The sequence below is a fragment of the Aspergillus steynii genome, assembly GCF_002849105.1.
Source record: "Aspergillus steynii IBT 23096 chromosome Unknown P170scaffold_5, whole genome shotgun sequence".
NCBI classification, from domain to species: Eukaryota; Fungi; Ascomycota; class Eurotiomycetes; order Eurotiales; family Aspergillaceae; genus Aspergillus; species Aspergillus steynii.
Genome location: NW_020194402.1, coordinates 1386721 through 1407139, shown reverse-complemented (window position 1 = coordinate 1407139; position 20419 = coordinate 1386721). Strand labels below are relative to the sequence as shown.

The 20419-nt window shown below is 54.8% G+C and overlaps 9 protein-coding genes across 9 annotated transcripts; 3 read left to right on the top strand and 6 right to left on the bottom strand.

Annotated features, from left to right (window-relative positions):
- Positions 1-145: 145 nt before the first annotated feature.
- Positions 146-672, bottom strand: P170DRAFT_476568 (CoA-binding protein; the record flags this gene model as incomplete). The annotated part of the gene is made up of 2 exons (XM_024853358.1): positions 146-525; positions 588-672. 2 exons carry the CDS (start codon positions 670-672, stop codon positions 146-148), a joined length of 465 nt encoding a protein of 154 aa, XP_024703217.1.
- A 112-nt stretch (positions 673-784) lies between these two features.
- On the top strand, positions 785-3885 carry P170DRAFT_437626 (Rad4 family protein). Its single transcript, XM_024849411.1, has one exon. The coding sequence runs from the start codon at positions 947-949 to the stop codon at positions 3731-3733; it is 2787 nt and encodes a 928-aa protein (XP_024703216.1). The 5' UTR covers positions 785-946; the 3' UTR covers positions 3734-3885.
- A 1540-nt stretch (positions 3886-5425) lies between these two features.
- Positions 5426-7671, bottom strand: P170DRAFT_465430 (uncharacterized protein). Its single transcript, XM_024852327.1, has 3 exons — positions 7572-7671; positions 7262-7518; positions 5426-7202 (listed from the first exon to the last, which is right to left on the bottom strand). Exons 2-3 carry the CDS (start codon positions 7499-7501, stop codon positions 5622-5624), a joined length of 1821 nt encoding a protein of 606 aa, XP_024703215.1. The 5' UTR covers positions 7502-7518; positions 7572-7671; the 3' UTR covers positions 5426-5621.
- Positions 7672-7842: 171 nt separating this feature from the next.
- On the top strand, positions 7843-8888 carry P170DRAFT_510621 (HD domain-containing protein). The gene is made up of 2 exons (XM_024854796.1): positions 7843-7991; positions 8065-8888. Exons 1-2 carry the CDS (start codon positions 7946-7948, stop codon positions 8700-8702), a joined length of 684 nt encoding a protein of 227 aa, XP_024703214.1. The 5' UTR covers positions 7843-7945; the 3' UTR covers positions 8703-8888.
- Positions 8889-9072: 184 nt separating this feature from the next.
- On the bottom strand, positions 9073-9674 carry P170DRAFT_385918 (HIT family protein; the record flags this gene model as incomplete). The annotated part of the gene is made up of 2 exons (XM_024845751.1): positions 9541-9674; positions 9073-9483 (listed from the first exon to the last, which is right to left on the bottom strand). Coding segments are annotated over exons 1-2 (507 nt in total), but the record flags the coding sequence as incomplete, so codon positions are not given.
- A 335-nt stretch (positions 9675-10009) lies between these two features.
- Positions 10010-11583, bottom strand: P170DRAFT_359407 (Mob1 family protein; the record flags this gene model as incomplete). The annotated part of the gene is made up of 3 exons (XM_024844354.1): positions 10010-10274; positions 10338-11272; positions 11350-11583. 3 exons carry the CDS (start codon positions 11581-11583, stop codon positions 10010-10012), a joined length of 1434 nt encoding a protein of 477 aa, XP_024703212.1.
- A 222-nt stretch (positions 11584-11805) lies between these two features.
- Positions 11806-13197, bottom strand: P170DRAFT_476562 (uncharacterized protein; the record flags this gene model as incomplete). The annotated part of the gene is made up of 2 exons (XM_024853357.1): positions 11806-13103; positions 13155-13197. The coding sequence occupies 2 exons, from the start codon at positions 13195-13197 to the stop codon at positions 11806-11808; spliced, it is 1341 nt and encodes a 446-aa protein (XP_024703211.1).
- A 418-nt stretch (positions 13198-13615) lies between these two features.
- P170DRAFT_476561 (CobW family GTP-binding protein) lies at positions 13616-15271 on the top strand (the record flags this gene model as incomplete). Its single annotated transcript, XM_024853356.1, has 6 exons — positions 13616-13757; positions 13860-13943; positions 14014-14025; positions 14116-14212; positions 14272-14827; positions 14894-15271. The coding sequence occupies 6 exons, from the start codon at positions 13616-13618 to the stop codon at positions 15269-15271; spliced, it is 1269 nt and encodes a 422-aa protein (XP_024703210.1).
- Positions 15272-16030: 759 nt separating this feature from the next.
- On the bottom strand, positions 16031-18817 carry P170DRAFT_447752 (uncharacterized protein; the record flags this gene model as incomplete). Its single annotated transcript, XM_024850913.1, has 2 exons — positions 16031-16545; positions 16753-18817. The coding sequence occupies 2 exons, from the start codon at positions 18815-18817 to the stop codon at positions 16031-16033; spliced, it is 2580 nt and encodes an 859-aa protein (XP_024703209.1).
- Positions 18818-20419: the final 1602 nt, after the last annotated feature.

The window sequence follows — 20419 nt, the reverse complement described above, 5'->3', positions numbered from 1 at the left end:
AAAAATTAAGAAGGAAGAAAGAAAAGAGGAGGTTGGAGAAAAGACGGCAGGTGATCTCATCGACTCTCCGCATTTGCCTTCACTCCCTCCGGAGTAGTATACCTATGCCTACTATGCCTACTATGCCTGGTTCTCCAGTGATTCACTACAACTTCTGACTCCTCCAGGTCACTCCAGCGGCCTCCAATCCCTCCTCGCCATCCACCAGCACGCACCAGCCTTCGTGTCCGCGCCCTCCGTCGCCCGCAATGACCGCCTCAAAGTGACTGCGCGCAAAGTTCAGCACCGCCTCGTCAAAAGTGCCCGGCTGCAGCCAGACTGCCGGGATCCCGACCGAATGAGCCTCCTGGAGGAGAGGCAGCGTCACGCCGGGAGGTGTCACCACCGACAGCGACGTCTGCGATGGGCCCGACAGCGCCGCGGGAGATGCGACCGTCGCGTAGGTCTGCGAGGGCAGTTGGATGGAGGCCGCACGAGGGTTCAGTGGGGTGACGGGAAGCGAGTGCTGATGATACCAGGCCAGAACTGCCGTAGACATAGTGAGTTCGATCGTTCGATCGTTCTATAGTTCTGATGCGACAACCTACTCTTGTAGCCGAACTTGTTGGCGTCATTGCTGGCTCCGGCGACCGCAAACTGCGGGGAGGAGAAGAAGCGCTTGACGGCGTCCATTATGAGTATTTCGATTGATATTGAGTATTAAATATCTTGTGAGACTATAAAAATGAGAGAGAAAGTCCCAAGATGTACAGGAGAGAAAATGAAAGCAAAGGAAAGTTAGCAAGTCGAGGGAGAGTCAAAGCGGGGAGTCTTTCCGCTCTCCATCTTTCTCCATCTTTCACTTTCTCCCCTTCTCTCTTCCTTATCGCCCTCGCTTTCTATCCATTTAATCCGCCTCCCACAGTCCAATAGATCCCTCTCTCGTCTCCTCTTCTATCGCTCTCGCATGCCCCCTTTCGTCCCCCGCAAGCGTGTCTCCTCCGAGGATCCGCCCAGTGCCAAACGCCAAAATGCGACGCCCAATGTCGAGATCGGCCTGCTCGATGACGACAGCTCCGACTCGTCTCTGAGTGATGCTCCAAGCGACACTCCGAAACCTCCGCAACCCGAAAATGATGAATCAGAAGACGAATCCGACGACGAGGAAGTCGATTGGGAAGATGCCATCGATTCCAACCCTACCGCCACCCCGGCAGCTTTGAATACTCCCGCCCACTTCCAAGACCTCGAGTTAACCCTGGATAAAAACGACGTCCACCTGCCCGGCATTGTAGAGGGGAATAAAGGACCTTCGAAGATTGAGCGCCAGATTCGTATCCAAACCCATCGTCTCCATGTCCAGTTCCTCTTATACCACAATGCCCTGCGCAATGCCTGGGCGAACGACTCCGACGTGCACGAGATTCTGCGTCGCAAGCTGCCCCCGGCGCTTCACAAGGAGGTCAAAAAGTGGCGTGTCGCGTCCGGTCTGGAGCTCCCGGAGAAACCGCCCGAAGACAAGTCCAAAAAGAAGAAGAAGAAGGGAAAGCAACGGCAGGAGTCGGAGCGCGACTGGGGGGAGGGATCTACGCGGTTGGAGCCAGGACAGCCGGATATGAGTCGCGGTGACCCCGTCATCTCTCTGCTCAAGGTGCTGGCCGCCTACTGGAAGAAGCAGTTCAAGATCACCTCCCCGGGATTACGAAAACATGGCTATCAACCCATGTCCCATCTCCAAGCGCAGATCTCTTCCCTGCAAAACGATGATCACGACGCGGAGAGACATGGGGAGCGGGTTCAGGATGTCGCGGAGTTTCGACAGGCGGCTGAACAGATGGAAGGATCGCGAGATCTCGGAGCTCAGCTGTTTACCGCTCTGCTGCGTGCCCTGGACATCGAGGCGCGGCTTGTCGCCAGTCTGCAGCCTCTGGGGTTTGGATGGACCAAATCGGAGACATACACCTCAAAGCCCAAAGCAGAAACAGCTCCAACGACAGAGACCGAGGAAACCGAGGCTGCAGCGGAATCCGAATCCGACAGTGACTTGAAGCCGACACCATCCCGTAATAGCACCAATCCTAAAGGATACGACCAAGATCTACCCTTCCCCATCTATTGGACGGAGGTGGCCTCGCCCGTGACGCACGAGATCATTGCGGTCGACCCTCTCGTGCTCCAAAACGCCGTGGCTTCGAGCCCGGAGTTGCAGGCGGGTTTTGAGCCTCGCGGCGCCAAAGCCGAGAAAGCAAAGCAGGTCATCTGCTACGTGGTAGCTTACTCGTCCGACAAGACGGCCAAGGACGTCACCACGCGGTATCTGCGTCGCCGCACCTGGCCCGGGAAAACGAAGGGATACCGTTTTCCCGTGGAGAAGATCCCCATACACGGCCGAAAAGGGAAGTACTACGAGTACGACTGGTTCCGCCTGACTTTGCGCATCTACGAGCGGGCTCCCAACAAACGAACTGCGGTCGACGATATCGAGGATGCAAAAGACCTCGCTCCCAATCAGCCGGAGAAGAAACCCGCCAAAGAAGGGGACACTCTCCAGAGCCTGCGCGCATCCACCGAATTCGTCCTCGAGCGATTTCTCCGCCGCGAGGAGGCCTTAAAACCTGGCGCCCAGCGCGTCCGGACGTTCACCACGGGGCGTGGCGCCAAAGCCAAAGAAGAGGATGTCTACCGACGGAAAGACGTTGTCAAATGCCTTTCGGCAGAAAGCTGGCACAAAGAAGGTCGACAGGTCAAGAAAGGCGAGATTCCACTGAAACGCGTCCCCATCCGAGCCGTCACCCTCCTCCGCAAACGCGAGGTCGATGAACTCGAGCGTGAGACCGGCGAAAAGCCTAAGCAGGGCCTCTACGCCAAATACCAAACCGAATACATCATCCCGCCCCCCATCCGGGACGGCGTCATCCCCAAGAACGACTACGGCAACATCGACTGCTTCGTGCCCAGCATGGTCCCGCGCGGTGCTGCACACATCCCCTGGCCGGGAACCGTGCGTCTGTGCAAGAAACTAGGCATCGATTACGCCGAGGCCGTAACAGGCTTCGAGTTCGGTTCTAAGATGGCCGTCCCCGTCATCGAGGGCGTCGTGGTAGCTGTTGAGAATGAGGACCTCCTCAAGGACGCCTGGCGTGCCGACGCCGCCGAGAAACGAGAAAAGGAGCGTCGAAAAGCGGAGGCCCGAATCCTGCAAACCTGGCGCAAGTTTCTCTTCGGTCTGCGCATCGCCGAACGCGTTCGGGAAGAATACGGGCAGTCATCTCGAGAATACGAGAAGGACGACTACAATCCATTTACAAGACGACAAGCCGAACGGCCCCCTCCCTCTCCGACCAGAGACTTTGATACACACCCGCAAGAAGAGGCCGATGACGATCCCGCTGATCGGGGCGGTGGCTTCCTCCTACCAGGCGAGGACGATGGAGACGACGGCGGTCTAATTGTTGAAAAGCACCACGAGCATCCGAAATCCAACCCGCCTGTCGATGAGCCAGATCCTGTTCCGGGAGATATGGATGTAGACGAGGATGACGACAACGAGGGTGGATTCGAAAGGGTCGAGATCCCAGACAGCGATACTTCCTCCGTCGAAGAGCTCTCTCCTCCGCCACAATCACCTTCGGACGATAATCTCGACTCCGATCCGGAGGTCCAGTTCACCGGGTCAAGAACCAGACGGGCACAGAAGCAGGCGCCGGAACCGCCTTCTACTCGCCGACGCACTCGAAATATGACGCGGCGGTAATCAATAGCGTGGTTTTCTGTATCATATTCATTTAATATGGTTTTTTCTTGACTCTTCCGTGTTTACGATAGCTGGCATTTGTTCTATCAACTCATGATTCCCATCTTGCCCACGAGCTTATCGCACCGTCCCTTCGGGCGCCTTGGTCAACATCTCTGCACCGTTATCGTCCGTAGGCACACATCGCAGCTCTAGATCTCCGCGGTAAATGACGTCTCGAATCCAATGCATTTGGATGCCGATGTGCTTTCCGCGTGCATGCAACTGCGCGTTTGGGGCTAGCTTCATAACCGGTTGGTAATCCGTATAAATAATCATGAGTCGTACGTTGCCAGAGACGAGAAATGCAACCACACTGGTTATCTTCAGCTCTTTATGGCCAACAGCTGATAGCGGCATACTCAGCTTCACACGTAGAAGGTCTGCCCGTTGTTTGAAGCTCTGAAGCCCATGAAACGGGGTCACCAGCGAGTCTAAAGATCTATCCAGTAGTGGATCACGGTTGTCACGGTGCAACCTGGTACCGTGCAGCTGTGTTCTGTTCTGTTCTGTCTTAACTTACACAGATTGATTCCAGGCCTGAACGAGAATATATTATCAATAATGATGGGTCATGCTTTACGTATACCGTAATCAGGCCACACGTGTATGTGCATTTTCTAGTAGAGTATAAACCTGTACAGCGCCGGATAGAAAGAGTCTCTATCAAGTTACGGGGTATTCGACTGTGTCTCCTTCATTAGGATAATTCTCTTTCTTGACCCTTCCGTGTTTACGATAGTTGGCATTTGTTTCTATGTATGTTTCAATGATACACCTAGGGATCTTTGGTGGGTGGCATTTCGGTTCGGTTCCAATATCAAGGCAAGTTTCAGGGTTCCGGACTATGAAATATGGATTCATTACTTACCAGCAATGGATATCCAGGTAATCTGGAAGATAGAATCGAGGAGCTGCTTAACCAACCAAATTGGAACAGGAACGGCTATTCTGGGGGATGGATTCAAAGGTAGACAGTGATGAACGACTCATTCTTGAAGTCTTTCAGAAGCTAGATTAAAGAACAGGAAAGCAAATGGACTACATCGCCTTATTGCGACCAATAGCGCAATTGACAACGAAGTGATTCTATGTCAACCAGAAAACAAAGACAAACACCAAGTTGATGGCTTCTTTAGTTCGTTGTGATGATGACCCTTTGCAGATTCCTGCTTTGATGAAAGATCCCGAAGAACCTTCTGTTCCGTCTTGATGCATAGCAGCTGGGACAAACTTTGCTTTTAGCAGCTATGAAATCTTTTTCTGTTTTCACTTTATGCGTTGACGGAGAGCTCCTTGCGGAATACATTCCTCATGTATCTTGAACTAAATCGTCATCCAAATGGAATTGAATTGGAACTCGTCTCTGGGTCACATGGCTGTATTTCCCTTTCTCCTCCTAAGCTACCCAAACTTCTTCCATTTCATCTATATGACACCTCTCTAGTGTATTGCGGTTGTTAGAAGATCTCGTCGACGCCCTACGTAGGCCCTTTGAGAACGAGGCGGGCATTTCAAAGGATTCCAAGAATGGGACGTGTAGAGAAAGAATTGCGTAGAGGTTCGTCCACTTATTATACCATACTTCTTTTACTAGTAGTAATATTGTTCCCTCAACATAGGGGAAAATTAAAATAGAAGTGCTTAATCCTTAAAGAAAAGCTATTATTCCAAAATATCCGAATCACACTTGCTCCCCGGTACAAGAAGAGCAAGGCAAGAAGTAATCCAACGGCGACGTCTCTTTTGCCTTCAGGTTCAAGGAGAAGCGGGTGGCTGATTACTATACAGGTTGAAAATCATCGACTTCTTGATTTGCGTGGTCAATGCAGTCCTTATACGGGCGTTCCTACCGCCGCCTAAACGAAGGTGACTCAATTCCCATCTCCTCCAAATCTTCCTCATAATCATCTTCCTCCCCATCATCCACTAGATCGAAATCGTCAATCGGGGCAAAATGCACCACGGGAGAATTAATAGGGCTATGCGCCACCCGCGGCCTTGACTTGAACACGCTCGCGTAGTCCGCTTCTTCCTTGAAGAGGTCGTCCTGGGGAGTAGAGGCGCGGCTGATGTCCGGGAAGCGGGCGGCTTGCTTCTGCGGCGTTTCGAACTGGTTGACGGGGAAGGACATGCGCGAGTGTCGAGAGCGCAGGCTCTCGCGAGGTCGAGGGGGTTTGGCGGATGGTGGAGGGAGGAGGGACATGGATTTGCGGGTGCGTTCGACGAGGGTGACTTTGTGGATGGGCGGTTGGGATTCTGGGTCTGGGTCTGTGTCGATAGGGGGCGACGGCGAAGGCGATGGTGAGGGCGAGACTTGGACAGTGGGTGATGCAGGAGGAATTGGGTCTTCCTCAAGGCGAGGGTGAGTTGCCGTGGACGAGGCAGGCTTCTCTGGAGGTGTCGGGTCTCGCGACGGCAGTGAAGACGATGTCTTTTCCGCTAGGTCACCTTCGGCAGAAGAATGAGCGCTTGTTCCGGCGCTGGGTCCACGCAACTGACCTGTGCGTCCAGATGTCCCGTTGATCCGGGCCAGGGCTTCGGTCATGGAGAAGAGAAGGGACCGATCCTCCGCTTTGAGAGAGACACGCTCCACGGGCTGCCGGACAGCTTTGGAGATACTGGCGACAGTAAGTGGCTGGTGGTCCCGAAACGCTAGCGAGGTCCCCTTCGACGTATTGGTAGAATTAATGCGCTCGTGTTTCTGGATGGAACTCCCGTATTGACGCCATCGGTTAAGACGCGCCCGTTGCAGCGAGATACGAGACTCCAAGTCAAGCAGCAGATCCGGGGTGGCGCTCGTGCTGAGATCCTCCACGGTGGACTCGTTAGCTCTGGCCCATGCGGTGCCGAACGGAAGCTCCAAAAACGCATCATTGCTGCTGCGAGCGCCGCCATGGAGCAGTGTGTCAGCCCATTCTTCACTACCGAGCCAGTTGGTCTTGAGCTCTCGCGCTGTCCCGTAAAAGTCGATCTGCTTGTCTGCGAGCATCGGCGGTCCTTCTTCGGCTCGAGAGTCTAGCTGACCCTTCTTCCGGTCCAGCAGCTCGGAGAATTTCTCATGAGTGCTCTGGACACGGCTGCGACGGTCCCCCATCGATCTCAGAGACGCACGATGCGCAATGATGAGAGGCAACATCTGCTGGTACTCCTGACGAGACAGCCCGGAGGCCGTCGACATCTTCATGGCAGGGTTCCGCAGGCCATTATCCGATGACTCGGCCACGGCCTTGCGCAGGACAGTCGTCGAGAACACCGCCAGGATCTCGTCAAATTTCTCCCCTTTGCAGTCATCCAGCATCGATTTCCGCAAGATCGTCTCCCGGCCTAGTTCGCCATTCTTCTTCAGCTCGGACAGCACGCGGAACAGCGCAGCGCGCAGGTTGACCGACTGGAGAGGTTCCAGCGGCGGGAAGAAGGGACGGAGTTTCTGGCGTGGCGGTCAGTTCCGACAATTCATACACGAAGATCCGTAACCATGTAGCATACATCTCGGGCGGTTTCCAAGTCCCAGATCGTCACCAGCTGGTAGAGAGCCCATTCCACGGCCTTGATGCGCTGGCGTTGTTGGGTTTGCGATGTGGGCGATAAGGAGCGAACGGTGATCCCGGGCCAATCATCGCGTTGGTCAAGCTGCAGGAGCTGGATGTTGCGAACAAAGACAGCCAGATGCGATTGGGGGGTCCAATTCAACGCCTTGGGTCTGGGGGGAGCTCTGGACGACTGCATTGTCGGTGGACCCTGATCTATCTCCGAGTGAGTATCCGCTGCGGTGGAGTGCAGGAGGAGCGATGCCTACCGGTAGATATCAGTGTATATGAGCTGGATTGGCATGGAGATGAACCCAGACGACCTCAACAGGAGTCAAACGGCCACGCAGGAAGAAGAGCAGCGCATGGCGACGGTCGACCAACAAGAACAACAGCCTTCCCAATCAGGTGTCGATCAGGCCCGAACAAAGGCGGCGATCGGCCTCACCGCCTCCCGCTTTGGGGCTGCTATCTTTTCCCCCGCAGAAATCCATCGCTGCGTCGGTTTTCTTTCCTTCTTTCCTTCTTCTCTCTCGTCCCTCTCCTCTCCTCTGTCTGTCGTTCGTCCATTGGGCATCCTCGTCCTCTTCTTTCTGTCTCTCCAGGCTCTTTCGACCGTCACTTCAACTTCTCCACCGCCATAATGGGCTCCGAAAACCCCTCCAACCCTCTATGGACCACTCAGTCCGGTAAGACCCTCCTGAGGGGTTTTCCCTGAGACGAGCAAAGAGTACAAATGTACTGATTAAAACCCCAATCTAGTGCTGTCCACCCTCCCCCACCCCCCAGAGGAGAACTCCGCCTCTCCCATTCCCTTCTTCCACCTGCTCGAACGCCTGAAGACCACCAAGCGCGAAGGCTGGCGCCGCTTCGGTATCAACTCCGGCGAATCCATCTCCGACCACATGTATCGCATGTCCATCATGACCATGATGGCGCCGCCGGCGCTGGCCACCCAGCTCAACCTGCCGCACTGCATGAAGATGGCCCTGATCCACGACATGGCGGAGTCGCTGGTCGGCGACATCACGCCCGTCGACAAGGTGGACAAGTCCGAGAAGGCCCGTCGCGAGGCCGACGTGATGAACTACATCTCCAAGAACCTGCTAGGCGGGGTGCCCGGTGGCATGTTGACGGGGCAGGATGTCCTGAGCGTGTTCCAGGAATACGAGGACAACGTCACGCTGGAGGCCAAGTACGTGCACGATATCGACAAGATGGAGCTCCTGCTGCAGATGGTGGAGTACGAGCGCACCCACGGTCTGGATCTGTCGGAGTTCTGCCACGTCGCGGGCCGGGTCCAGCTGCCGGAGATTAAGGAATGGGCGGCCACGGTGTTGCAGGAACGAGAGGCGCTCTGGAAGAGCAAGGCGGAGAAAGATGGACAGGCCTCTGCATAGACGGTGTTCTGGCGCATACAATGTTTGCATGAGACCCATGTGTTGATGGCGTTGACGTTTGATTTTGCGGGTGTTTTCGTTCACCATTGTTTCATACTACGGCGTTGGGTGGCCATTCTAGAGATTAGATACCATCGAGATCCCGATGCGTTGGGTGGGTTGACAGTTCGAGTTATAGAGTCAATCAATTATGTGCAAGTATCGTTATCATGTAGTCATACACCTCCGAATCTATCTCCCTACTCCTGTGTCTAATCTAGGTATGTAAAGAACCAACTCAATCCAGCGCCTCCCTCTCCATCTCGCCCTCCAACATCCTCGCCTCCTCCTCCATCTCCTTCATACTCCTCGGCCTCCTCTCCTCATTATCCACCGCCGGAAACCTCTCCCCTCCTCTCCTCCCCTCCCTCTCCCTCTCCTTCTGTCTAGAAAGTTCAGCACCAACATCCCCCTCCTCCCCATCCAACAACCCATACACCGCATCCGTCCCCCCCAAATGATCCAGATCGGCGCGTTTACGCGGAATCACATGCGCATGGACATGCGGCACGCTCTGTCCCGCATCGACCCCGTCCTGGACTGCGATGTTCAGACTGCTGCCGCCGTAGACGCGCTCGATCATGCGGCCGACGCGCCGCACCGTCTGGAAGAGGTCGCTGGTCTCGGAGGGCGTGAGGTCCGCGACGCGGGGGACGACGCGGCGTGGGGACACAAGCACGTGGCCGGGGAGAATGGGTTTGAGGTTCACGAGGGCGATGGTGAGGGGGGTTTGGTGGAAGACCTGGTGGTTTTCAATTTGTTAGCTAGTGTGGTGTAGAATGGATGGGAGGGGACGCACTTGGGAGGTTACGAGGAAGGGGCCGAAGTGGATCGGGGCGCCTTTCAATGCGGCGGACATGGTGGTGGATTCGGGTAGTGAGGAATTGGAGGACATGTAGTATTGTATGTTGTGAGTGAGTTGGAGAGGTTGAGTGCAGTCTTCAAGGCGGGCGGAGCTCTTCCGCGGAGGTCGGGCGGATTTACAGGTCTCCACTGCCAGGCAGAGCTAGAGACTCCTACTCCATACAGCAATCAACTACGCCGGAATTACTGCTCAAGACCATTAGAAGGTATGGGTATCATTAATCACTGCAGTCGGGACGCAAATCATATATTACATATCAGTACCCTTTCCTCGTCCAAGTCCAACAACGTCATCAAATCAACATCAGGAATGCAAAGCAGGCATGATTATTAAAAGCATAGTACAGGCACATCATTTGACATCAGAAGCGAAAAGAAGAATGGCTGTCAACGTTGATTACGGCTCAGGCCTCTTTGGCCGAGGCCTCGGTTTTGGTCTCCTCCGGCGTTGGCTTTTCGGGCTCCGACTCTGGCTCGGGATTGGCGTTTTCGACAGGAGCAGCGGCCGCGTCCTTGTCCTCCTCTGGCTTCGGTTCCTCGGGAATAGGCTCGGCCGTTTCCTGTTCCTGGCTCTCTGGCGTTTCTTCGGATTTCTTGGGGGCGTCTTCGTCCGCCGGGACCTCGGCAACAGTAACTTGGGACCCATCGGCATCGACGGACGTTTCGTCACTAGGTCCAGGCTGTTCTTCGTTGGCCTCCTGTTGCACAGGGGCCTCAGGCTCGGGCTCTGACTTCTCGGGCTCCGGCTCCGGCTCTAGTTTCTCCTCTGGCTCTTGCTGTTCCGGCTCGGGTTGCTTCGGCTCCTTCTGAGCAGACTCGGTCGCCGCCTGCGGGGACTCTTTCGGGTGCTGCTCGTCGTCTTCGGCGCTTTCGCTGATCGTAGTAACCCGCGAGCTCGTCGACGGGCTATTCTTGTGACGTCGGGTGGTTGCGCCCGTGCTGATGGAGGACGGCTCCATAGCCTCCAGCGAGGTGCTCGAGGATCCGCCGCTATCCTTTCGCAGAATGGTCAATCGACGCCCGTCGGGCTGCTCGGCCGGCTGGTGCGAATCAACCCCCTCGGCTTCGGCAGGGACCGTGTAGTTGTCTTCCGGGATCAGGCTGTACATGTCACAGACGGTCTTGAAGAAGATGTAAAGCCCGTCGTTGCCCTCGACCTGCCAGAACACCTCCCGATGCTGGAACCACGCGTGCGCAAAGATGCGGTAGAGCCGGCGGAAGATATTGGTGAGATGTCTCATGCTGGCTTGCGGTCCGCCGGCCGCCTCCGACCCCAACGTCAACCGGCTAGGGAAATATTTCGGCGACGTGAGAATGGTCGTCGCCCAGTCGAGGGTGTGGCAGCAGTAGTCGATGGCGCAGCAGGACTTGGGCGGATCGTGGACGGCGCAGAGGTATTGCCACTCGGACGCTCGCATCTCCGGGCAGGTCTGAGAGGAGCAGGGAGGGTTCTCGGCGAAGAAGGCGATGATCAGGTTGTTGACCTTCATGGTCAGGAAGCGGCAGAGCTCGTACAGCCAAAGCGACCGGTCGATGCCCTCGGGGGGTTCGGCAAGCTGGATCGCAACATCCCGGTTGATCGGAACGACGGTATCGGTTCCCTCGGGTCGGGTGTAATGGTTGTAGAGCGCCTTCAGGTGTTCCTGGAGTTGGAAAGGGGAATCAAGCTGCGCGGGAGGAAAAAGAGACCAGATCAGCAACTGACGATGCGCAGTCGGACTTTTATTGTTTGTTTACAACTGACCTGCGAGAGGGGGATCAACGGAGGGCCCACTGCCATATCCACCGCTTTGGTCCCCGGACGAATTCTCCGAGTCGAGCCATCGTCGGCACCTTGCGATGCACCCAGATAGTGCTCTACATCCTTCCCAATTGACTCGCCGACCGAAGGCGACTTGGGGCCGATTTGCACCTCGGTGAACGGGGGAGGACTGGGGAGGCGCGGGGAGCTGGGATGAGAAACTCCCGCAGCAGCCATGGTGAGTTCTATAAACAAAAGCTCAAAAAGAAAAGAAAAACGAGTGAAGAAGAAGGGATGAGAAGATGAAAACAATAATAAAGGAGAGACGAGCCGCCGATGCTGGAGCAAAGCGGAGCTGGACTCGGCGCCGGCGGCTTTTAGCTCATGACCGGCGGTGCCCTATGCCCTAGTCGCCCGCTTTGGGGTAACGTCACTCCGCATCCATGGATCTACTTACTCTTAGTTCCTACGTCCTACTATGTTCATCACCTTTCTCTCCAGCCTCTGCATCACCTCCAGAACCGTGGTGTCAGCCACCACTCCCTCCTGCCAGGAAAACGCCAACCCCATCCTGCCGTCTCGCCCCGTCGCCGCGCTGACCTTGACGGCGGGTGAACAGGCACCGGCACACTGGCTAAACAGCAAGCTTTGAATCCTGTATCCGCTCTGGGCCCTGTCGCTCTCCAGAAACCCCACATTACTTAATTCGAAGCCAGCTGCTCGCGGTTTTCCGATCTTGTCGAGAAACCACTGAGCCATGTCCGGAACATGACCGAGATAGCCCAGGGGCATATCAGCGCCCTGTCCTCGAACTGCCCGGTCGATAGTCTCCTTCGTCCTTCTGGCCTCCTGCCACACTGATTCCGAATTCCTTGCGTACTGCTCGTCGAACGTTGCGATGTAGCAGCCCATCGAGCGACTGGTTATCGGCAACGGTAAGATGGAGCGCAAGGACATCGCTGCATCCCCTTGGATTCTCGTATACTCTGCTGGTAGGACATCGAAAAAGGACCTCGCAATCAGAGACATCATCAGTGCGGTTATAGTAGTTTTCTGGTCTCTGCATTGTTTTTTCAGGTCGGCTAATGTCGCCGAGGCGAGCCACATGGAAGAGACCCTCGTGCGGACGGGCAGGCATTGCGGAGCCCCGCTCCATTTTTCCGGGGGGTGGCTGCTAACTTTCTGGCTGGCAAGGTATTGCGGCGAGATCGGCAATTCATGTATTGCCTCTATGTTGGGCAGTAGAGGTGCCTGGGATGCCGCGACGAGAGTAGTGAAAGCGCCTTCCCCTGCCGCGGATAGCTCGTGCTCCAGGTCCTCGTGGAAAACCAGAGCGCTCTTCGTGTCTGCCAGCGCATGATGAAAACAGAAGCATAGAACAAAGCGAGCACGATCGGACGGGTCTTCCAGGACACAAATTCTCCAAAATGGGACGCCTGGCCTGTACAAGAACTGGAGGTTATGTTGGTCCTGCAGCATCTGTTCTAATATGGCTTTATCTTCCGCACATCCTTGGACCTCGCGAGAAGTGACGACTTGGTCAAGGTCAATATGGCTTAAACGAGCAAATCGAGGTTTCGTTGGGATATCCACCGGAACGGCGGACAGGATCGGGTGCTTTTCAATCATCGCAGCAAGGGCACGATACAACACTGGCTTCAGAGGTCTGCCATCTTCCCTCTGGTAGATGGCCGTCACGCAGACATTGAGATAAATGCCTAGATGACTGCGGAAGGCAGAGTACTGCTCTATGGGGCCTGGGTTGGTCAGTTACTATAGAGCGAGGGTGTAGCGATACGATCACTTACCTAAAGGTCGAAGACGAGGCAGGCTATCTTCAGAGTGTTCCATATTCAAACCCAGCACAGTATTTAGGTCTATGCTACCTGTATGATAATCGTGGTCAATGCAGGTGTTTTATAGAACAGTCACTCGGCCCGGTCACCACCGGGTCAGAGAGCCGAGTTAACAAGAGCGGGGGATCCTGCAGTGCGGAGAACAGCAGCCCGGAGATTATGATGCATCAGATCAGCGCCAATAGCATAGACCCAGTCATCTGCTCCGTACTCTGTATCTCCATAGTATCCGTAACCAAGTATTCAATCAACACTTATACTCTAAATCAATACCCCACACCAAACAAGGCGGCACCACCCGAACAGGAAACCGGAGAAGACAAGCAGAAAACCAACTTTCGTTCCCCTCATCGCCATCTTCCCTCTCTCTCCCCAGTTTATCTCTCACGCACTTCTCCTGCAACCCCTGCAACATGATAGACCTAGACGAAGACGCTCCCCCGGAGCTCATCGACATCTCCGAGCTCCCGGAGTCCGAAAGACCCCAGCCCGACACCGCATCGACGTCATCGGATGTCCCCGCGCAAGACCGCGTGCCGATCACGCTTGTAACTGGTAGGTTTTCAACATCGCGGGATGCACGTATAGTTCTGGAATTAGTGGGTGATGGTTGGAACGAATACAAGGGGCAAGGCTAATATCGCTGCTCGGGTCAAGGATATCTGGGAGCCGGCAAAACGACACTCCTGAATTACATCCTGACGGAGAAACATGGCAAGAAGATCGCGGTTATCATGAATGGTTGGTTTTATCTTATCTTCATCTCGATAGAAATGTCACGGCGTCTGATCTTGTGCTAAATGGTCTGTAGAATTCGGAGATTGTAGGTTTCTTCTTCTTCTGTCATCGCTAGCAGTAGTCAAGATGATCCCCGACTAAACTAGACCTTGACTGTCCGTGTCTGCCTCAACAGCATCCGATATCGAAAAGCCCTTGACCGTCAACCAGGACGGCCAGGAAGTCACCGAGTGGATGGAGGTCGGAAACGGATGTATCTGCTGCTCTGTGAAGTACATTCGCTCCCCACCCGTCCCCCCACACCCAAACACACAGCCCTAATCAAAGACAGAGACTCCGGCGTCATGGCCATCGAATCGCTAATGGAACGCCGCGGCACATTCGACTACATCCTGCTGGAGACGACGGGGCTCGCGGACCCAGGGAACCTGGCCCCCATGTTCTGGGTCGACGATAACCTCGGCAGCTCGATCTACCTCGACGGCATCGTGACGCTCGTCGACGCGAAGAATATCCTGCGATTGTTGGACGCGCCGGCGCCTGAAGAGAAAGTGTCGAGTCATGAAGAGGGACAGACTGCGCAGCCCGACGGTGGAAATGACCACGACCACGACCACGACCACGAGCATACCGGGCCGGTGCTCTCCATGGCACACATGCAGATCTCACATGCGGACGTGATTATCCTGAACAAAGCGGATCTCGTGACGCAGGAGGAGCTGGACGCCGTGACGGAGCGAATTCTGGGCATTAACGCCGTCGCGAAGATCCATGTCACGGATCATAGCAAGACGCCGCAGATCGAGGGCGTGGTGCTGGATCTGCATGCATACGACCACCTGGCGAGGTTGGATTTCGGGGAGAAGGGACATAGTCATATTGATCCGGTGAGTCTTTCTTTCTTGCAAGCCATGGGCTATATCAATTCCTAAACCATGGAACTAACTGCAAAGGCCATCTCAACAATCGCCATCACCACGCCCCCCATCTCGCCCGCTCAAGTCCCCAAAGTCGACGCCTGGCTCCAGTCAATCCTCTGGGACTCTACTCTCCCCTCGTCCTCGGTCTCGGGGACTGCATCGTCATCGTCCCCTCATCCAACGGATTTCGACATCCACCGTCTAAAAGGCATCCTCGTCCTAAACGACGAAACGCATCGGATCATCCAAGCCGTGCGCGCGATCTTCGAGATCCAGGACGCCGGTCTGATTGCCGCGAGCGACGACGAGGAGAATAAGAAGACGCAGTGCAAGATCGTGTTGATTGGATTGAGGCTTGGGAAGGAAGCGCAGGTGTGGCAGAGGAGTTTCGAGGAGTTTTTGGCGAATTAGGTCAGGTTAGAGTGAACGTGGATTGGATGTAGAAGATAAAGAACATGGTGATACCAGATGACAAGAGTCCAAGAATCAGCACATAAAAAGAAGACACAATGCAGATAATGCCCAAAAATCATACAATCAATGATATATCCAATTAATACAGCTAAGCTATGAAGAAAATATTATCGACATGAATCCAATATACATGAATAAAACCAACCAATCAGACTAAACAAAATTCCAAACACGCACAAGAACAAAGCAAAATAGAAATATCCATCCAATTCGTAAGTCGTCAAAGTTTAGGCAGAGCAAATCAATCTTTATAGCGTTGAGATCTCAACAATATAGCATGGCAACTCGATCGTTTGCTTCGATTGCTCAAATTGCAGTTCAATCCTCAAGTGAGGAGGGGTGGGTTTGAACCCATGTTTCTTTTAAAGTCAAAGTCAAAAGTAGAAGAAAAAAAAAAAAAACGAAAAGAGAAAAGTCCGAGAGTCACAATTTAACTCCAGTTTCGCCGTTACTCGCGCGGATGCTCGTTTTCGCAAACTGTGAAGCAACGTCAAAGGTACCTGTACAGCGCAGAAATTGTCAAAGGGTATCGCGCAGATCGGGCCCCTATTTGAGAGGACCTGGAAAAAAGAACAAGAATCATGGTGAAAAGACAACGCGACGATTGTTTGAGTCAAGGGCAAATTGCTTTTGGTTTGGTTGAAATTTTGGCTGCTGTCGTAAGATCCTATCGTAAGATCGGTCGGGGGCACATGGTCATACGGATGCGGTGAAGGCTGGGTTGATCGGGAGATGCGAGTCGCTGAGGTTCGAGGTATGTTCTTGGAGTATTTGTCGAGAGTATCCCAAGGCAGATCGGACGGTCAATGGGGAGAATCGATCCGCATGAGTTTCCAGCAATTTTTGCTCCGATTTACTAAAGGCAGGGTTGATCGGGAGCATCGAATGCAACAGGGAAGATACTGAACGCGATGGGCCCGCCCAGTCTTGGTCCCGAATCAATGCATGGCTGAAGTCTGGTCCAGACGCAGAGTATGGATCGGTCGAATGGGTTGCCGCAGACGACAAAGGCGGCGACTCGTCGCATTTCAATTGATTCGTTGAACCGGGTCCCAGGGAGCATGTCGGGTGGCTGCCAACGCCGGCCAGTTCTTGAGACAAAGGGTCGACAGGGAATGGTAAAAGGTCTGCCGATTGATCCACGGAGGGTCTGCGGTAGAGCGAATTCATTTGGACATCAAGGTCGATGTCATTATCGTCCGAAACAAGATCTGGAAGTCTTGGGCCGTCCTCGTAGTCTGTGAGGGGGGGAGCCGAGTCGACGAATCGTGTTAACCGGGTGGACTCAAGAGAGGAGGACGATCGTTCGTCTCCATCGATGCCAATGACATTCATCAAGCCCTCCTTGTTATCGACTTGGCTCTCTGCGCCTCTCACGTCTATCGGTTCAACCGCGCTGTCCCGCCGTTCCGCATCACCGGACCGGTAGTGGTAATCCTCGGGGGCCAGGGGCCTGAGTGCATGGACATCTTCGTCGGTTTGCGGGGTGTATCCATATCCACCGCCTGAAAGTGCTCGGGGCTCCATGGAGTCGTTGGGGGCCGGTCGGGGCTGCAAGAACGCCGAAGGAGTCGTCATGGCGCGAGGGTTGTACCACGGGAAAGCACCGTTGTGCAGCCCGAAGCCAACTCCCATATGTCGGGGCTGCATCATGGGAGCCGGCGGGTCGATGCTCATCCCTGAGTCGCGGGGAAAGAAGTTCAAAAGTTCCTTGGCCGAGAGGCGATGACGGGGCGTCGGGCTCAAACAGATGGACACCAGTCGTCGGTAGTAATCGGGGATGAGTCGGTCCTCGTCCAGGACCAAGGGTCGGGGCTGGCGCTCGGGTTCGTCCTCCTCCATTGCCAAAGCCCACAAGGTCATGCCTAATTGAAAGATATCCGTCTTGACCCCGATGTACATCGAGATGCGCTGGTTGCTTTCGATCTTCGCGGCAATCTCCGGGGGCTCCCATCCCACCGGACACCCCCGGCGGTTGATGTCGATAATTTTGGCGTCGTCGTTGCCGTCCACCACGATGTTCGACAACGTGAAGTCGCCCTGGACGTAACCGGCCTCGTGAATCTCACACAGGCCTTGTACGATCTGCCTGGCCCAGCGCTCGCGTCGTTCCCATGCGATCAAGCCGCGGTTTTCGTACAAAATATCGACCAGAGCCCCTTTCTCGGCGAAACTGATGAGCAAGCCCTTGACCACCTCTTCGTATTCGTCGACCACGACTCCTTCCACCTGCACGACGTTCGGGGTGCCCTGCAATGCGTGAAGCGCGTTAATCTCGTAGAGGAATTCGTCCACCGTGTCCGGACCGGGAATCTCCTTCTTGATGAACGACCTGCCATCCAGGCGCACGTTGTAGACAAAGCCGGACAGATGCGCGTCGAAATGCAGCCGCTGCTCGGGCACGCGTCGAGCCTCCGGTAAGTGGCCGATACACGAGGCCGGCGGGTAGGGGATGATCTCGTTGACGTCCTCGGTGACGTGCACGTGGAGTCGGCCGTCGCGGGTCTCCAGCTTCAGGTTGGTGACGGTGTCGTAGAACTGGATCTCGGGCAGCGACTCGCGGATGGACTCGTAGATGCGGGCACATTTGTCCCGCTGGTAGCGCAATTCCTTCAAGTCCTGCTCGAGGGAATCGGGAGGGGCGCCGCGGTAGTCGCAGGAGATGGTGACGCGGCGCCATCGGTTGGGGGCTTCGGCGTAGGTGACGAAGAATTTTTCACGCTCGGAGCGGTCGCGGAAGTGCATGCTCAGGTTCAGAATCCACCGCTTCTCCAGCTCCATCTCGATGATCTCGTCGGGTGGCTCTTCGGGAACATCCGTCACGTCGGGGCAAGGGTTCCATTCCGAACGGAGATCGGGGTCCTCATTCGTCTCGGGGAGTTCCTCAACCGTGGTCTCGTCCGCGTGGTCGCCACGCCAGGCCACCTCGGGAGCGGATAATCTGGGGTCCACGGCGGGCTGTGGAGACCGGGACCTGCTCCTCTGATGAGAGTGGGAACTAAGCGGGCGCCGGCGGTCGGCGGACACAGCACGACGGGGCTCGGGATTGAGGGGCGCTAGATTGTCTCGACGCTCGGAGTTCTGCCTCTTGAAGGTGGTGGCTCGAGGCAGTCCGACTCCCACCTTGCGCGACAGTCGACGGGTGAGCGTATCGTGCGGTTTGGGGGGAGGCGGAGGAGGAGGAGGGGGATTGGCGTTGGAGGGATTGCTGGAAGCAACGGAGGTGGCGTGAGGGCTGGGAGGATTGTGAGGATTGTGAGGATTGCGTCGTCGCGACGATGGTTGCTGGCTGTTGGGCGAAGGGGCAGAGCCGGCAGGCGGCTGGGAGGAAAAATCGCGATCATCACGGCCCAGCCATCTGCGCAGGCCCAAGCGATGCCACATGCTCTGTTTGGGACGCGGTGGTTCAGTGTGATCCGGGTCCAGCAACAATCCCACGGACCGGTTCGGGCTACAGGAACTGTCTGCGATGGAGACGGCCATCCGGCATGACACGAATGGCAGTTAGTGGCAGCGGTGGTGTGGTTAGTGGTCGAGCGAGGAATGAGTAGGACGCCCCGGCGGCCGAAACAGTGATGTCCATAAGAATTGAGGCGAGATGGACTTTTGTGGGATATGACTCTTTTTTTTTTTTTTTCTGACTCTTTTCTTTTTTTTAGGCCCCTGGGATCAGCAGTGTGGGATTGTGTTTGGCCGGGACTAAACGGTCTGGGGCCCTTTGGCCAGGACGAAGGGGGCGGGGAGTCACGATGAGCGTCAGAAAAGGGGTCTTCCTGGGTTAAGAAGCAGGCAGAAATGCGAGAGATCAAATGAAAGGGAACAAAATAGTGGAAAATTAAACTTTTCTTTGCTTTGCTTTTTTTAGACAAATCAACGGCGGAATTGGACACAGCAACACCCCGTCAATATCGGAGAAGTCGGTGAGTGTTTGAGTTGTTCTTCAGGTTTGACCTCGATAGTCCGGGTTGCACGAGGACCTGGAAGAATGCGGTCAATTGGATGGCATGGCCTGGTCCCGAGGGAAGGGCAGATGATGGGAAAAGAAGAGGCTGGTACAATCCATTAATATTGAATGGACGAATTCACCGCCCCGAGAAAGTCGAAGAGCATCGCCAGAGAAGAGAAAGAAGGACGAAAGTGAACTAAAGAAACGCCCGCTGCACGGCGGCCTGACAGTGCCTGATTCTCAGTCCAGAAGAATGTCAATTGAGTCATCTCCATGACGTATTCCTCCTCAGAGTCGACTCCCTCGAAATGTCTATAAAATGCAAACTCTCTCCCAGCCACCGATTCTCGCCAGTCACCGCAGCGTATCCAGAACCCCAGAGTACAGCGTAACCAAGAGCAAAAAAAAAAAAAAAGAAAAAGAAAAAGAAACACGATATAAATATAAATCAACCATCTCCACTCCTGCAGACGCACAGCCCAATTCCTTCTCGAAGCCCTCGTTTCCTTCCCATGAGGTGGCGCCAGCAGATGCCATCATCCTGGGTATATAACAGCCTCCGTCAATCCCCTGTCACTCCTTATCAAGGCTGTCCCTGTCCAATGTGTATCCCTTGCCTTCCCCCTTCGACCCGAGCGTATCGCTTCACCCGCCAACTCCAATCAGCCACTTGTCACGATGCATCTGGATTTGTCGGGGTGATTCTGTCGGTCCCAACGAACCAGTAACCCACCACGTCCTTATGGAAAGCACATGACGCAAGAGAAGAAACCAGAAAAAAAATAAAATCAAAAGAAACGAAAAAGAAAGAAGAAGAACACCTCCACGATCGACGCGATGGCCCGAGAATTACCGCAGCCAACTAAAAGCTGACGGACGACTAACGGCGGAACTTTCAAAGTGATGCTTCCATAGAACAACTCAACCCTCCGCAGTGCGTCCAATCATCGCCCTCCAGTCCAGTTTGCATGTCCAGTACTCGGTAGGGATGTATCCAGAATGTATCCAGCCTGTGTCTGTCTACGGGGAAGTTCGCTGGTGTGAACACTTTTCCCCCTCGGACTGGTCGCCATATACCTGTCCACCTTGTATCACCCTCATCCTCATTCCTCTTTGTTCGGTTTCACTTTCCTTTTTTT